At 46.6% G+C, this 13,025-nt stretch overlaps 1 protein-coding gene and 1 long non-coding RNA gene across 6 annotated transcripts; one reads left to right on the top strand and one right to left on the bottom strand.

Moving 5' to 3' along the window:
• Window positions 1–630: 630 nt before the first annotated feature.
• On the top strand, window positions 631–5,205 carry LOC120706578. 5 transcript variants are annotated; one of them, XR_005688361.1, is made up of 8 exons: window positions 631–1,011; window positions 1,085–1,147; window positions 1,299–2,359; window positions 2,503–2,555; window positions 2,698–2,778; window positions 3,290–3,364; window positions 3,730–3,864; window positions 4,239–4,431. It is a non-coding gene; the product is annotated as an uncharacterized LOC120706578 (long non-coding RNA). The 5 variants fall into 5 exon arrangements; XR_005688358.1 differs by lacking the exon at window positions 4,239–4,431 and adding an exon at window positions 4,528–5,205 and having other exon boundaries at window positions 631–1,147; XR_005688360.1 differs by lacking the exon at window positions 4,239–4,431 and adding an exon at window positions 4,522–5,205 and having other exon boundaries at window positions 631–1,147.
• A 3,812-nt stretch (window positions 5,206–9,017) lies between these two features.
• On the bottom strand, window positions 9,018–13,025 carry LOC120706577 (F-box protein At2g32560-like). The gene is made up of 5 exons (XM_039991256.1): window positions 11,621–13,025; window positions 11,191–11,270; window positions 10,576–10,754; window positions 10,342–10,416; window positions 9,018–9,585 (listed from the first exon to the last, which is right to left on the bottom strand). Exons 1-5 carry the CDS (start codon window positions 12,314–12,316, stop codon window positions 9,398–9,400), a joined length of 1,218 nt encoding a protein of 405 aa, XP_039847190.1. The 5' UTR covers window positions 12,317–13,025; the 3' UTR covers window positions 9,018–9,397.

Below are 13,025 nucleotides of genomic sequence, written 5' to 3'. Positions count from 1 at the left end.
GCACGACAAGGGAAAGGGCCGAGTGAGGAGGGGAATCGAGGGAGGACGTCGAGGGGAAGCTCCCCATGCGAGGAATGGAGGAGAGGGCGACCGGAGACGACGAATCGCGGCCGGCAGCGAAGCTTCTCGCGGCGGCGTCAATGGAGGTCGGCTGGGCGTGAGGTCGATTCCGGCCGGGGTTGGGCTCAATCGAGTCCGGTGAGGGGCGGGGGAGACAGAGGGCGAGGTGAGGAGGCCGTGGGCGAGCGGAATCGAGGAGTGGCAGCTGAAGTTGGTCGGGGCGCCGGCGAGGGCGGCTCTGCTCTGCTCTGCTCGTGCTCGAGGAAGAAGAGGAGGAGAAGGGGAACACGGCAGAGGGGAGGATAAGGCCAGCGGCGGGGTCGCGGATAAGGGCGTGCACAGTGCGGGGAGCGAGGATGGCCGACGCGTGGAACGAGGTTGGACGCCGGCATTCCGCGCGTTCAACATTTTGGGGTCGTGACAAGTTCTATCCACCATGCAGTCGTCCGCGGCCATGCGCCTGTACAAACACCGGCATCCTCACCGTGGCTGCAGGTCGTCCAGATACGGTAAGCTACTAGCTGTGCTCTTGTTGCTCATCCATCGCTGGTTTGTAATCTCATCTCACGAGTCATGAATCCTACATGTTGTGTATGTATTTTTTTTTTTTGCATATTAACGGAGGGGATGATGTGGGTGCACTCTCTATGTTTGGGTAAATGCCCCAGTGAAGTTGATGCCCCTTGCAGGTCGAGCATCGCCGTTTGTTTCTCTATAGTCTGTGCTGGTCAGCTGACAGCAAGAAAAGGGTTCAATTGGAACTAGAGATGTTGCATTATGCATGTCTAAGCTTCTCTGTTCATCCTACCGGTCTTTTCTCATACGCTCATGAATACAATTCTGACATTGTCTTGGACGAAAATCTCCTGAAGCTATTTTTCTGTTTCAAATATCTGATTAGCGACACGTGCTTATTGGATCTCACAGTGGAGAAATAACATTTGTTTGCAGGTTATTGATCCTGCACTGCCTCTACGATTTATGATCTAAGAGCACTATGTGACAGAGCCTTGATTTGACGTAGGTAGGAGAGCAGCCAACAACCAGAGGCGTCCGATGGAGACTAAGTTCTTGATAGAATTGGGAGGTAGAGAGCTTGGAGTAGTTTTTTTTTGTAGCAATGGAACCTGTGATCTTTTTCTTTTTCAAATTCTCTTCATCTTTGGTACGGATTTTTGTATGAGTAATTGAGTGGCACTAATCCATTTCACATGTACTTTGTTCTGCATTTTCTGTAGGTTTGAGATGTATGCTTGGAGAAGAGGAGAAAAGAGGATGCTTGAATCTGGAGATGGTAAGAGTATTCTGTTAGTTTCTGCCCTTCTCAGGTTGTAATGGTGGCTGGTGGGTGGGCGAGACTTGGCATCGGCGCGGCACAAAAGCTGTCCTGGTGGCCGGCGATCATGAGGGCGAGCGAACTAGCGAGCGAGCGAGGGAGAATACTGAGTTAGGACGCCCTGAGATCAAAACTGATCCCCAAGCATAACTTACATTAACATGGAGTATGTAGTCATATAGACTAGGTACATAACGCATAGACTGAATTACAAATTTGAAAACGCTAGGAACTGCTTCCAGACGTGGGCGTGTGTGCGTTTTTGCCGTTCAACCGCGCTGCCTCCTCTTGTACACATTCCCAGTCATAACATATTGAATACATGGTGCAAGTAAGGGTTCAGTTTCATACTTATGAGGGTATTGTTAAGCTAATACACCCTATGAGCGGACAAAGAGGCATCATGGACTAAGAACCATTCTGAGGTATATTCTACTCTATTTAATTTTTTATTTCCAAAAAATTAAGTGATTTAGACCTCATGGTTGTAGCTTAACATTTATATCCTTGAACTCTGAGTAAAATTTGGTATCCATTTGGTGTTAACTAACGCGTGATATATATTCTTGATTTGTCCAGTTAGCTGTATTCTTGATGAAACTCTCTGCCTCCCTGCAATCCTTCTAATTCCCGATGGTTACACAGCAAGACAGAGTAGATAGTAATTCGGCTCCATCTATATGCATTTTACATAGTATGAAAAAAAAAATCTTTTGGTAGGTGCATTAGGATCTAAGCTGTTTACAACAGCGGCTCCTTTTTGATACAAAACTAATTCTTCACATAGGTGCATCTTAATTTCAGTAGCATTTGTGACTGGTGACTGAGCTTATTTTCTGATAGGATATCACATTATCTGTCCTTTCTCTACAATTAATCTTTGTCATGAATGCAGGAAATGATTCTGCTCTTTGTTGGATTCGAAACTGAGTGCAGATGAGTGATAATAATCTTTGCCTCATGGTAATATTCTTGCCAAGAGTACTTTAATATGCAGGAATTATGACTAAGAGTAATTTGGCAATGAAATAACTTTATAGTCTTTGTTTTATATTTGTTGAAAAAGAGAGAGTTGACAACCCTACTTACATGGTCTTTGTTTGCAGAGACTCATGGTTTTGGTTCAGAATAACAAGCATGGAGCATGGCAGATACACATGTACAAATTTCTACTCTCCTTTTTGTATGTGCAATTGTGCATGCCACTCTTTGTTTTCGTACCACACCCAACCTGCTACTCTCTTGCTTTCATGCCTATGGTAAAATGTCCTACATGTTAAAGTAGTTGCTACTTTTTGCAGCCACAACCAAACAGCTGAGTATGCCTCTTCAATTAATCTGCAGATCCCTCAGGTCGCATAATGACCTGTGTAAATTTAGAGGTTAGTCCCCACATATTTTTGGCATGTATGCAGTCTTGCAGTGCCCCTGTTATAAAATGAAGTCAGGACTCAGGACTTTTGGGCTCCTAAAAAGGGAGATATGCTATTTCTGCTTACATGATTCCAAACTTGAAATGTGCGGCCCATTAGCAGATACATTCAAAAGTGTTTTGCTTCATTTTCCAAAAGTTCACATTCCTGAAATTAGTTTTCCAGACAGTAACTTAGATTCTGCACTCATTCTCTCTAAGAATGATATAAGCTACCAAGATTCTTCTGTCATCTTGCTGTAATATTAAAGAGATGTTTGTTGCTCAGTGCACACTCCATGCTTCTCGAGAATAATCTGTCATCCGCATGAGCATGTTTCGCACTGAATTCAAAATACCACTTGAGATAGCCTAGCAGACCTTTTTGCAACTTTGGACTGCTCATTGCTAACCCAGATTCAGCTACATGATCATATTTTTCTTTCATATACTTTTTCTCAGATTGACAGTTACCTTTTTAGGAGAATTTGCTTCCCTTTCATTTTTTCGATCACCTTCGCAGCATCTTCCTGCTTGGAGCTCATTTCTCTGTTAAGGTATTTACTTTCCAGACTTAATATTTATGCTTCCAACTCCTAAGGTTAATTCCTTTGTTCCTAGTTTCCAAATGTGCCGAGGTTCAAACTAATGTTGATGACCTCATGGAAGACACCAGGAAATGATATTTACTATGATATCAATATTAATAACCAGGTGCTTAAATACATCTGAAATTGTCTTGTTCAAGTTGTTTGTAGTTGGGTACATATCGTTTGCTATGTCTAATGGAACACATCATACAGTTTTTAGCTATTCCTGAAAATGATTCTTATGTTGCCAAAGTAGGAAACATTTGTATGTAATCATCTCCTTTTTTTGGTCAAGTGTATGCAATCTAATTTGTGACAACCATATCTGTAAGGGTCCAATCAGCATGACCAGACCATGCAGCATCTCAGCTACGAATAAGATTGAAAGAATCATCAGGGAACCAACACTCAGTAGATATGGTTCTGATGATGGACTTCTAGAACATCGTGAAGCACTTCTCGAAAAGGTAAATTCTTTATTTCTCAACTGAGAAATGAGAACAAGATTCTCAATCCGGGGAAACTTGTTATTGGTTGGGAAATTTTCTGAAAGATTTACAATAAAAGTTGAAACTTTCTGAAAGATTTACTATAAAAGTTGAAACTTTCTAATACAATTCCCACCAAGTTGAAACCTACCCACCCTCTCACGAAACACCTCCAGGTGACCCTCAATTAAGACTTTCTAGCTATTTCCAGAAGGAAACCGGAATCAATATGCAAAATGCCATTCACCAATTATCACACAAATGCTTATCAAATTAACACATCGTGTAGATACTAAAATAGCCATTGATACCTATTGAAACATTAGAAAATTGAATTAAATATTTTCTTGCAGGTTCGCCAAGGCTGTCGAGGAGGCAGAGAGCAGACAGATTGCAGCTGTCTGTGTTCTTGTGACAGACCGACCTACTGAGATGGTTCTTTGGTAGGTTCTAAATGTGTAATAGACACCGGCTGACTGGACGTGATAGCACAAATGAAAAAAATATATAACAGATGCATTATAATATTTTCTTGTTCCTACTTAATTTACTGCTGCATCCTCTCAATACTGAAAATTGGGCAAAGATTTGGGGGATAGAATTGGCTCCTACATGCAATTTGATAAGAACGGCCAGGGTCAGGGATCGGTTGCAGATGAGGAAGCTAATTGTCGAAGCGTGGTGGGGTGTGGAAAATGGAAGGAAAAAAATGCACTGGCGCTCATGGGAGTGGCTTTCTTCTCCAAAATTTCTTGGTGTTCTTGGTTTTAGAGATCTCCACTTCTTTAACCAAGCAATGCTAGGCTCAGGGATGGAGACTTATCACTGAACCAGAATCTTTTGTGCAAGGGTACTGAAGAGCCGCTACTTTCCTTTCACTGATTTTTTGCCTGCCAGCTCATCTCGATCAGCCTCTTACACCTGACGCAGTCTATTTTGGGCTATTGGTAATGGCAAAAATATTCGATCAGTCTCTTACACCTGGCGCAGTCTATTTTGGGCTATTGGTAATGGCAAAAATATTCAAACAGTGGATGCCCTTGTAAACCCAGTGACTAGGCAGTGGGACCATGCCATGGTCAATACTTTCTTCCAGCCCAACTGCTGTTAATATAATTTGATGGTTAATGAATTTCTTGTGAGAATATCTTTGTATGAGAACCTGGATTAGATTAGATTTAGAATGGAGTGGATTGCTACATTCCTAATAAAAAAATAATTTAGTTGTTTTAGCGGAATTTAGTTGTTTTAGCAGCCGTTCAATGTAATCCAACTTTGTTTTATTATATCAATTTTGAGTCTCATGTTATTTTAAATATAGTTATCCTTTTTATAAACATGTGATATTTTTAAATATAATTTTTTTAAACATGTGCCTGTGGCACGTGCACCACTAGTATGCTATAACAATTCACCATATTGGATATATACCATCATAATACATCTTTCCCCTCTGGAGGCCCACCCGCAGAGTACAGCTCCTCGTATTTTTCTCATATGGACGTATATACCCCTCCATCCAAATCCATCTGCTACTCCTGACTCTGTGCGTCGCCCCCCCCCCCCCCCCCCCCCCCCCCCCCCGCGTCGCGACGCCCCGCCGCCGCCACGCCCCAATGCCGCCGTCCCCTCGAGGAGTCGCGACGCCCGCCCTGGAGGCCGCGCCGCCGGCCCCTGGAGTCGTGCCCCCCCCCCCTGCCCGCGCCGGCCACCATGGGCAGCAGCCCGCCAGCCCGGCTAGACGCCGCGATGGACGGCGCGCCGGCCCCCGGCCTGGATGATGAAGCTGGTTCCTCCCGGTCCAAGAAATAGAAAGTTCAAAAGAAGAAGAAGACAGCTAAGAAGAAAAAGGCAAAGAAGGCTGCAGCTGACCCACCTACTACTCTTGTCAGTAGCATTAGGAGGCTAGTCTATGAAGACTAGAGCTTGTCACTAACTTATGCTATGCTTTTGTATTAGGTTAATATAAGAACTTGTATGCCTAGAACCTTGTGAGGTGGCGAACGCCTGACATGTTCCATTGCATAGAGCTGGAAGTGATTTGGTTTATGCATTGGGTTTGTGTGGTGCCGTTGAATCTTATCTTAGCGATTTCTTTATTCTTGGAAATAGGCTATGTTCTACTCTTGCAAGATTGTACTCAAGTTAATTGTAAGGAAGAACATCCAATTTGCATGATCTATTGCCTCCTAGTAAAATAGAATCCAGTGCGTGTAGCTTCAGCCAAAAGAGCACTATATTTAACTACATGTTATGCCACTGTTTGTCCGTTTCTTTAGGAAAATTGTGACCCCTCCATTGCTTATCTTTTTTTTAATTGCTTGGGCTGACCTATTACCTAAGGTCAAATTGGCAGTATGGTTTGTGTGATTTTGTTATCCTGATCACTAGCGGTTGTACTTAATATTCCCCTGCATTTCTTGTGGCCTATTCCTCATGTACAGAAATAATAATACATAATACGACTATAAAATTAATTGTAAATTAATAACTTTTATGTTTTTCAGAAAACGGGAATGTTGAAAACGGTATCATAATACAAAATACGATGTCTGTTGGTACGGAAATTTCCCCGTTCCGCTTTCACCCTAAGGGGGGCTCTCCTATACACCCTTTCGATAGATAATTTTACTTCTTATATCTCTAATCTAATAGCAGCCCATCCATCGGCCCACAGCCCATCAACCGTGCATCAAAGAAAATTCAGCATGCAACAGGCGGCGGGAATAGCTCAGGACAGAATCACTCACGGAGGGGCACATCAACCGTGCATCAGAGAAAATTCTGGCAGTGAAACATTTGCGAAGTTTATCTGCAACGCAGTATAAGAGCATCTTCAAGAGTTTCTTCAAATTACACTAGCTAAATTCCATTTAGCTAACTATTTAACAAGTCGTTTAGCTATCCAGAGGGCTAGGATATCCAATAGGTTTTTCATCCATCCCCTGCTTCTTCCTCTCACCTGCCGCCGCGCAGCAACAGTTCCTGCCGGCGCCGTCGCGGCCCGCGCCTCCCATGGACTGGGTGGCCTGCTTCTTCCACGGGCTCGGTGGCCTCCGATGCCATCGCGGCCCGCGCCTCCCGCCGCCGCGGGCGCGAGCTCTGCCGCCACGGCCGGACGGGGCGAGCAGCGCCGACGGGAGGCGGAGTGTGCGCGGCGAGCAGATGGAAGGCGGCGGCCGGCGGCTGGAGGAGGCGCGCGCAGAGGTGGCAGAGCCCATGGCGGCCAGGGGAGTTGCGCGCAGAGGTGGTGGACCCGGCCGGCGTGGCATCTAGGGCGCACTACTAGAAAATCGGCTTAAGGCACCGGTTGCAAGGAGCCTTTGATACTGGTTTTTTCAACCGGTACCCCCAAAGTGGTACCAAAGGCTGAGTCTTTGGTACCGGGTAAAACAACCGGTGCCTAAGCCTTCAAAATTCACGCAAAATATTCTTTTTGGTTGGGACTTAAACTCGCGACCTCTAGCCTCGCACGTTGCTCCTTTACCATCTCAGCTGCATAGTTGTTCTGATCGAGAAGGAGATATTTGCCTTTTAAAGTAACCAATGGATGAGCCTAAGGTACCGGTTGGTGGTACCAACCGGTACCTATAGACGAGCCTTAGGTACCGGTTGGTGTTACCACCCGGTACTAATATAAAAATTACCACCCGGTACCTATGGAGAGCCTTAGGTACCGGTTGATAATACCAACCAGTACCTAAGGCTCATTTATAAATTCCATCCACCCCAAAAGTACCGGTATGGAGATGAACCGGTACCTATGCATAGGTACCGGTTCATCTCCATACCGGTACTTTTGGGGTGGACCTAAGGCTTGTTTTCTAGTAGTGGCGGACCCGCCCAGCGTGGCATCCAGAGCAGGGCGGCATGGCGTCCAGGGCGGACTGGGGCGGCACGACATCCAGGGCGGGCGAGGATGTCGGTGCGCGCGTGGAATCCGACGGCGGGTGTGCCCGGAGCGGCAGCCGCGAGGCGGGAGGGAGCCGGAGCGGCGGCGCGAGGGCGGAAGGGAGCAAGGGCGGCAGTGCGCGTGTGATGGCGGGAGGGCGCGGGACGGAGGTAGCGGCGCGCGAGAGGGCGGGACTGCAGGAGGGGCGCAGGATTCGGGGAGATGGTGACCGCTCAGATTCGGCAAAGATGCCTACTGGGAAAGGTGGAATACCGATCGAGATGGAGAAACGAGGAGGATAGACAAGCTCTTGGATGCGTGTGTTTAGGGATGTTTTTGTTTTTTTACAGATCTAGACTCATTTGGCTAGTCTGTTGGAGTTGCTCTAATGCTGCTACTGCGCAGTCCCTTGTTTTCTTTTAATGTGTTTTAACGAAGGTTCAGGTGATCCAAGATATCCGGAAAAGAAATGCCACTTTTATACTCCTGAATTGAATTTCTCGGACGAGTGGGTTGAACACTTGAACTTTAGCACCAATCTTGAAATGAACTCGATGGTTATTGGTTACGATAGGTCGGTCCGCTGTACTGCGACGAGTAGTTTGCCTGAACCACCAAGTAAACTTCGTTTTCTCTTGTTTTTCCTACCCAAAGCTATTTAAATTGGCGCAAGAAAGAAAATGGAAAAGACAAATTTTATTAGGTGGGTTAGATTTGCCAGTTTAAATATTCTGGGAGAGGAAAACAAGTAGAAATTTTTATTAAATATGCTGTAAACGAACAAAGTAAATTATTCAGATAGTAATAGTTTTTTCTTTTTAAAAAAAAAATGGGGGTAGCATGGCGTGAATGTGATAGGGACAAGGAAAAAGATGTGATGTGAACAAAACGTGGATCTCTTCCTTTCTGGGCCAGGCGTAAATTACTCGAAGGCCCATAAGACATTTTGGCATTTCAATTAGCTAAGGATTTTACGACTAAATGTGGCACCTATTTCTCCATCAGATATTCAGATCAGAATCTTTAAAAAAAGTATAATAAACTACGAGCATTAGTCCCCAAAATTGCTCCAGTTCAAATTCATCTGTACCACAGACAATTGTAACTGGAAAGATCCCAGGTGCTTGAAGAGACATAAGACATGGCCCCCAAAGTGTCACAAACACACCTGGCAACCAGAACAACAATCAGAATCTTTAATGGCCCAGCAAAAAATTCAAACGCAATCCAAAAATGGAAATTACGAGCCACGGTATACCAATCTGGCAATCTGTCATGAATCTGAGCTAAAAAATGTAATTTACATTTGATCTTTCTGCTCTACAGCTACAACAACAGGCAAAGGCACAGGCCACAGGTACACATACTGGCTGGAGGCTCAATGAAGGCTTACAGTCCCCCTGAATAGGAAGCAGCCTGTGACCGTGCGGCCGTCTATGCCTGATGATATAAGTTTACACCCGTGTCCAGCTACCAGATTTGTTTGTCACCTCATGTTCTAACTCGTGTACAACAGCGCGACAGAGGAAGTGGCCGTCCACAGAGCACAGCAATGGTCAATGGAAAGTGTGTCAATTGAGCAATCTGATGAATGGCGATGGCGAAATAGTCTCTTCTTTGCTACTCCAGGATGTCTGTTGGCCACAGCTGCCTCCACTTGGAGATGTCATTCTTGCTGTGGAGCTTCCTTATCCCGCCGTAGAACCCGTCGCCCTCATTGCCCTCTTCCCTGTGGTCCTTCCTGTTCACCAACGCTTGCCTCCATCTTGAGCCGGGCGTGTATTGATTGAACTCCAGCACAACGGTATCTGCGACAAAAAAAAAGGGTTAAGTTATTTAAAAGTAGCAATATTGCAACAAAAAAAAGGCCTCAAATGAATTACTAGTACTTCAATTCAATGAATGTTCATGCTTCTGTTACAAAGAATAATCTCGAATGGTATCCAATCCATTCAGAATGCATGTTTACAAGATATTTGAGTTCAACTACTTTTAAAATGAACAATATTTTTTATTCATATAGACGAAATGGATCAGCAACAACAATTTGATAGCCCACTTATTGTAGCTGCAAAGATTGTTATTCTGCACATGTACAAGCGTCAAAAACTAGATTTTATTCAGACTTCAGATTTCAGAACATGTGATGCTGACCCATGGATATATCAATTTTAAACAAACAAACGAAAGTTTAGTGTCTGAAATAGATGATCTGTCACAGAATCGAATATGCTGAACATGCGCATACATATCTAAACCCAGCTGTTTTCATAATCATATTAAAAAAGTGGTAGTCCAGTTTATTTAGTAGAAATACACAGTGTACAACCTGCTAGCAAAGTCATGGTCAAACATATATTACATATCTTAATTGACCATTTTGCTTTCTGTAATGAATGTGTAAAATGAGTCTGAGACCATGATATTGTTTTATAATAATGTTCTTTAGACTTCGCAGGCATGCAGGCATGTTCATGGCTATCAACAGCAGATGTGCTTGCAACAACTTCTGCAATTATTAGTCAAGTCAATAAATTAACTATTTCGCTTAAAGATATTCTCACCACTAAGATGACACCGACAAAAGTGCTCATTTCCATCACATGACTCCAAGTGGCCAACAACTCCATACCACCAGCCTGCCAAACATAGAAATGCATGAATGAACACACTATCCACTGGTAAAAAACTCCTAGCCACTATCTGAAAAGATTATCATATGCCATATGGCGGTGTTTAATGATTCCACTGGCACAGCCTAAAGCAAGCATTTCATTGTTGGGTGCTCGGGAACATACCATATGGGAATTCTTTGTTCCTTCTCCACTGAATCTCAATATGGTCGCCAGGCCGGAGTTCATGTAGGCAATCGGAGGCATGTAGGTCATGTGCAAGAGTGTCGACAGGCGGTGCCCTGACCCTGTCCCATTGCACCCCATCCTCCAAGACCACAGTTCGTCGCCCGTGTGGTGGATACCTGGCACATCAATCATTTTAAGTGCCAGAGAGGCAGTTTGAACGAGCAATTTTTCAGTGGGTAAAGATAATCGGGAACATATCAGGTGCAAACCAACCTCTCCGTGGAAACTATGCAAACTTCAATCTGGGCCACCGGATCAACATCCAAGGGGCATGGGGGAGGAGGGTAATTTTATAATTAACCGCCCGCCCTTGGATTAGGCAATCGCACTTTTACAAATCCCCCCTCCAACTCCCCCTGCGCCCTCCCCTTGGATGTTGATCCGGTGGCCCAAATTGAAGTTTCCATAGTTTCCACGGATATGTTGGTTTGCACCTGATACGTTCCCAAGATAATCTTGTTTCTAAGTTCTATGTGTTCATCACACAATCATCATAACATAAACGCAATCTTCCCGACCATCAAGGTGGGAAAACAGAAAAGCTATCAATACCTTGCACGGAATGTGTCGGAATGGTAATCGTAGCTGAGCTCTGCATCATAGCATGACATCATGAACCCAACATGGCCATGCTGCAAAACAGAAAGGAAGCTTCAGGATTTGCTTCAACAAACATGCCGAAATAGTCAATATGAACAAATATGTAAAGCCAGCATAGCATGTAACAGGCCTCAAAAGGGGAAATTAATGTAAGCTAGCATTTGCAGGCTGATGAAGCCGTCGAGATTCAGCTCAGCTGGATCCTAAGAAGCAAGTCTATTCAACCAAACTAAGGCCTAAAGATTTATTCTGGCAATTGGACATTAACTGGACAGCAATTAGCAGTAGTGAGCACAAATAAAGAGTGCTAATTAGCACGCTTTGCAATAGTGAAACTGCCAGTAACTAGTAGTAACTGACGAGACATGGGATTGGATGGTACCTCGCGGTTGTAAACCTGAGCCGGGAACCAGAACTTGCCGCTCTCCATGGACAGATACCACGACATGATGGAATCATCCAGCACAGGGCCGGAGGACTTGCCACTGTCCGCCCTGGGCCGCATCCAGGACACCACCGGACAGACGCAGGACAGCGCGGCGAGCCACCTCCGGCGCTTGCCGCCGCCGCAGCCCGAGGCGGAGCCCGCGGCGCCGGACTGGCTGGCGGACGCCAGGTGCGCCCTCCACTCGTCCCGGGCGGCGCGCCCCAGGACGCGGCCCCACTTGTCCGACATGTGGCGCTCCCAGAGGTGGTCGCTGCGGCAGCGCTCCCGCATGGAGCGGCAGACGGCGGCCATGCTCCGCAGCTCCGCCGGCGGCAGCCTCTCGAGAATGCAATCGATGGCCAGCTCGGGCAGGTCGAGGAGCACGGACGGCTCGCCGCCGGCGGCGGCGGCGACCTCCTCCGCATTCCCCACCATTGCCGCCGCCCGCTTCCTCTTGAAGGACGGCATGAGCGGCATGGTCTCCGGGGCGGCCGCGACGCCGCCGAGCAGGCGGAGGCCCGCCAGGAACCCGAGCAGTGAGAGCGCGAGTTGCTGGAACAGGGAGGCGAGGAACAGTCTCATGTCACGCGCGCATGGCTTGGACAGGAAGAGCAGGCAGGCAACGACGAAGGCGGCGAGCAGGGCAAACATCAGCGCGCGCCGGCGGAGGAGCGCGCTGCCGACTCCGGGGAGCCCGCCGCTGCTCCGTGAGGACAAACAGCGGGAGAAGCCACAAGCAGTGGGGTTGCTGGTGCTGCTACGACCAAAACCGCATCAAGAGCTCTCCTTTTTATCCCTTTTGTGCCGCTTTCTTTCGCCGCCCGATCGGAGGAGCCGTGGGGGTGACGCGATGGAACCCACTTTGCGACAGGAAGGAGAAAGGAAAAGCGCAGCGAGATAACGGAAAAACAATAAAATTAGGTCGGATTAGACCGAATCGAAGCCCGGGGATCGGGGGAAGCCAAGGACACTTGTTGCCGAGCCGCTTGTTCTTGGATTGATTCGAGCTCAGCGGCCAGAAACAGCTCCAATTCGAGCTGAATTTGGGCCTCTCCGAGCTCGGAAACCACAGGAGGTGCTCGGATCTCCGGAGCTGGAATGGGCGTCTTGGAGCGAGCGAAAGATCAAGGAATGATCCTAGCAAGAATGGGTGGGGCAAAAAAAAAAGTTGGGATCTTGGAAGGAGATAAGAGAGAGAGTTGGTGAGAGGGGGGAGCGTGGTGAGTGACCGGGGGAAGGCAAGGGTGGGGCCTTCCCGAGCTCACCGATGCCTCCCTCTCCTCCCTCCCCTCCTCTCTCTCTCGCTTCCAAGAAGGAAGGCTGGTGCCAAGACGAAGACGAAAAGAAAAATGGAGTAGGG

Source organism: Panicum virgatum, chromosome 5K, assembly GCF_016808335.1.
Source record: "Panicum virgatum strain AP13 chromosome 5K, P.virgatum_v5, whole genome shotgun sequence".
NCBI classification, from domain to species: Eukaryota; Viridiplantae; Streptophyta; class Magnoliopsida; order Poales; family Poaceae; genus Panicum; species Panicum virgatum.
This window is presented reverse-complemented; position numbering and strand designations above follow the sequence as displayed.

Excerpts from the sequence above, each read along its gene's own strand:
- LOC120706577 (XM_039991256.1), bottom strand. The coding sequence starts at position 12,316 with ATGTTTGCCCTGCTCGCCGCCTTCGTCGTTGCCTGCCTGCTCTTCCTG. Across the intron at positions 10,755-11,190 it reads TCCGACACATTCCGTGCAAG|GTATCCACCACACGGGCGAC; the intron begins GTATTGATAGCT and ends TTGATGTGCCAG. Across the intron at positions 9,586-10,341 it reads TTGTCGGTGTCATCTTAGTG|ATACCGTTGTGCTGGAGTTC; the intron begins GTGAGAATATCT and ends TTTTTGTCGCAG.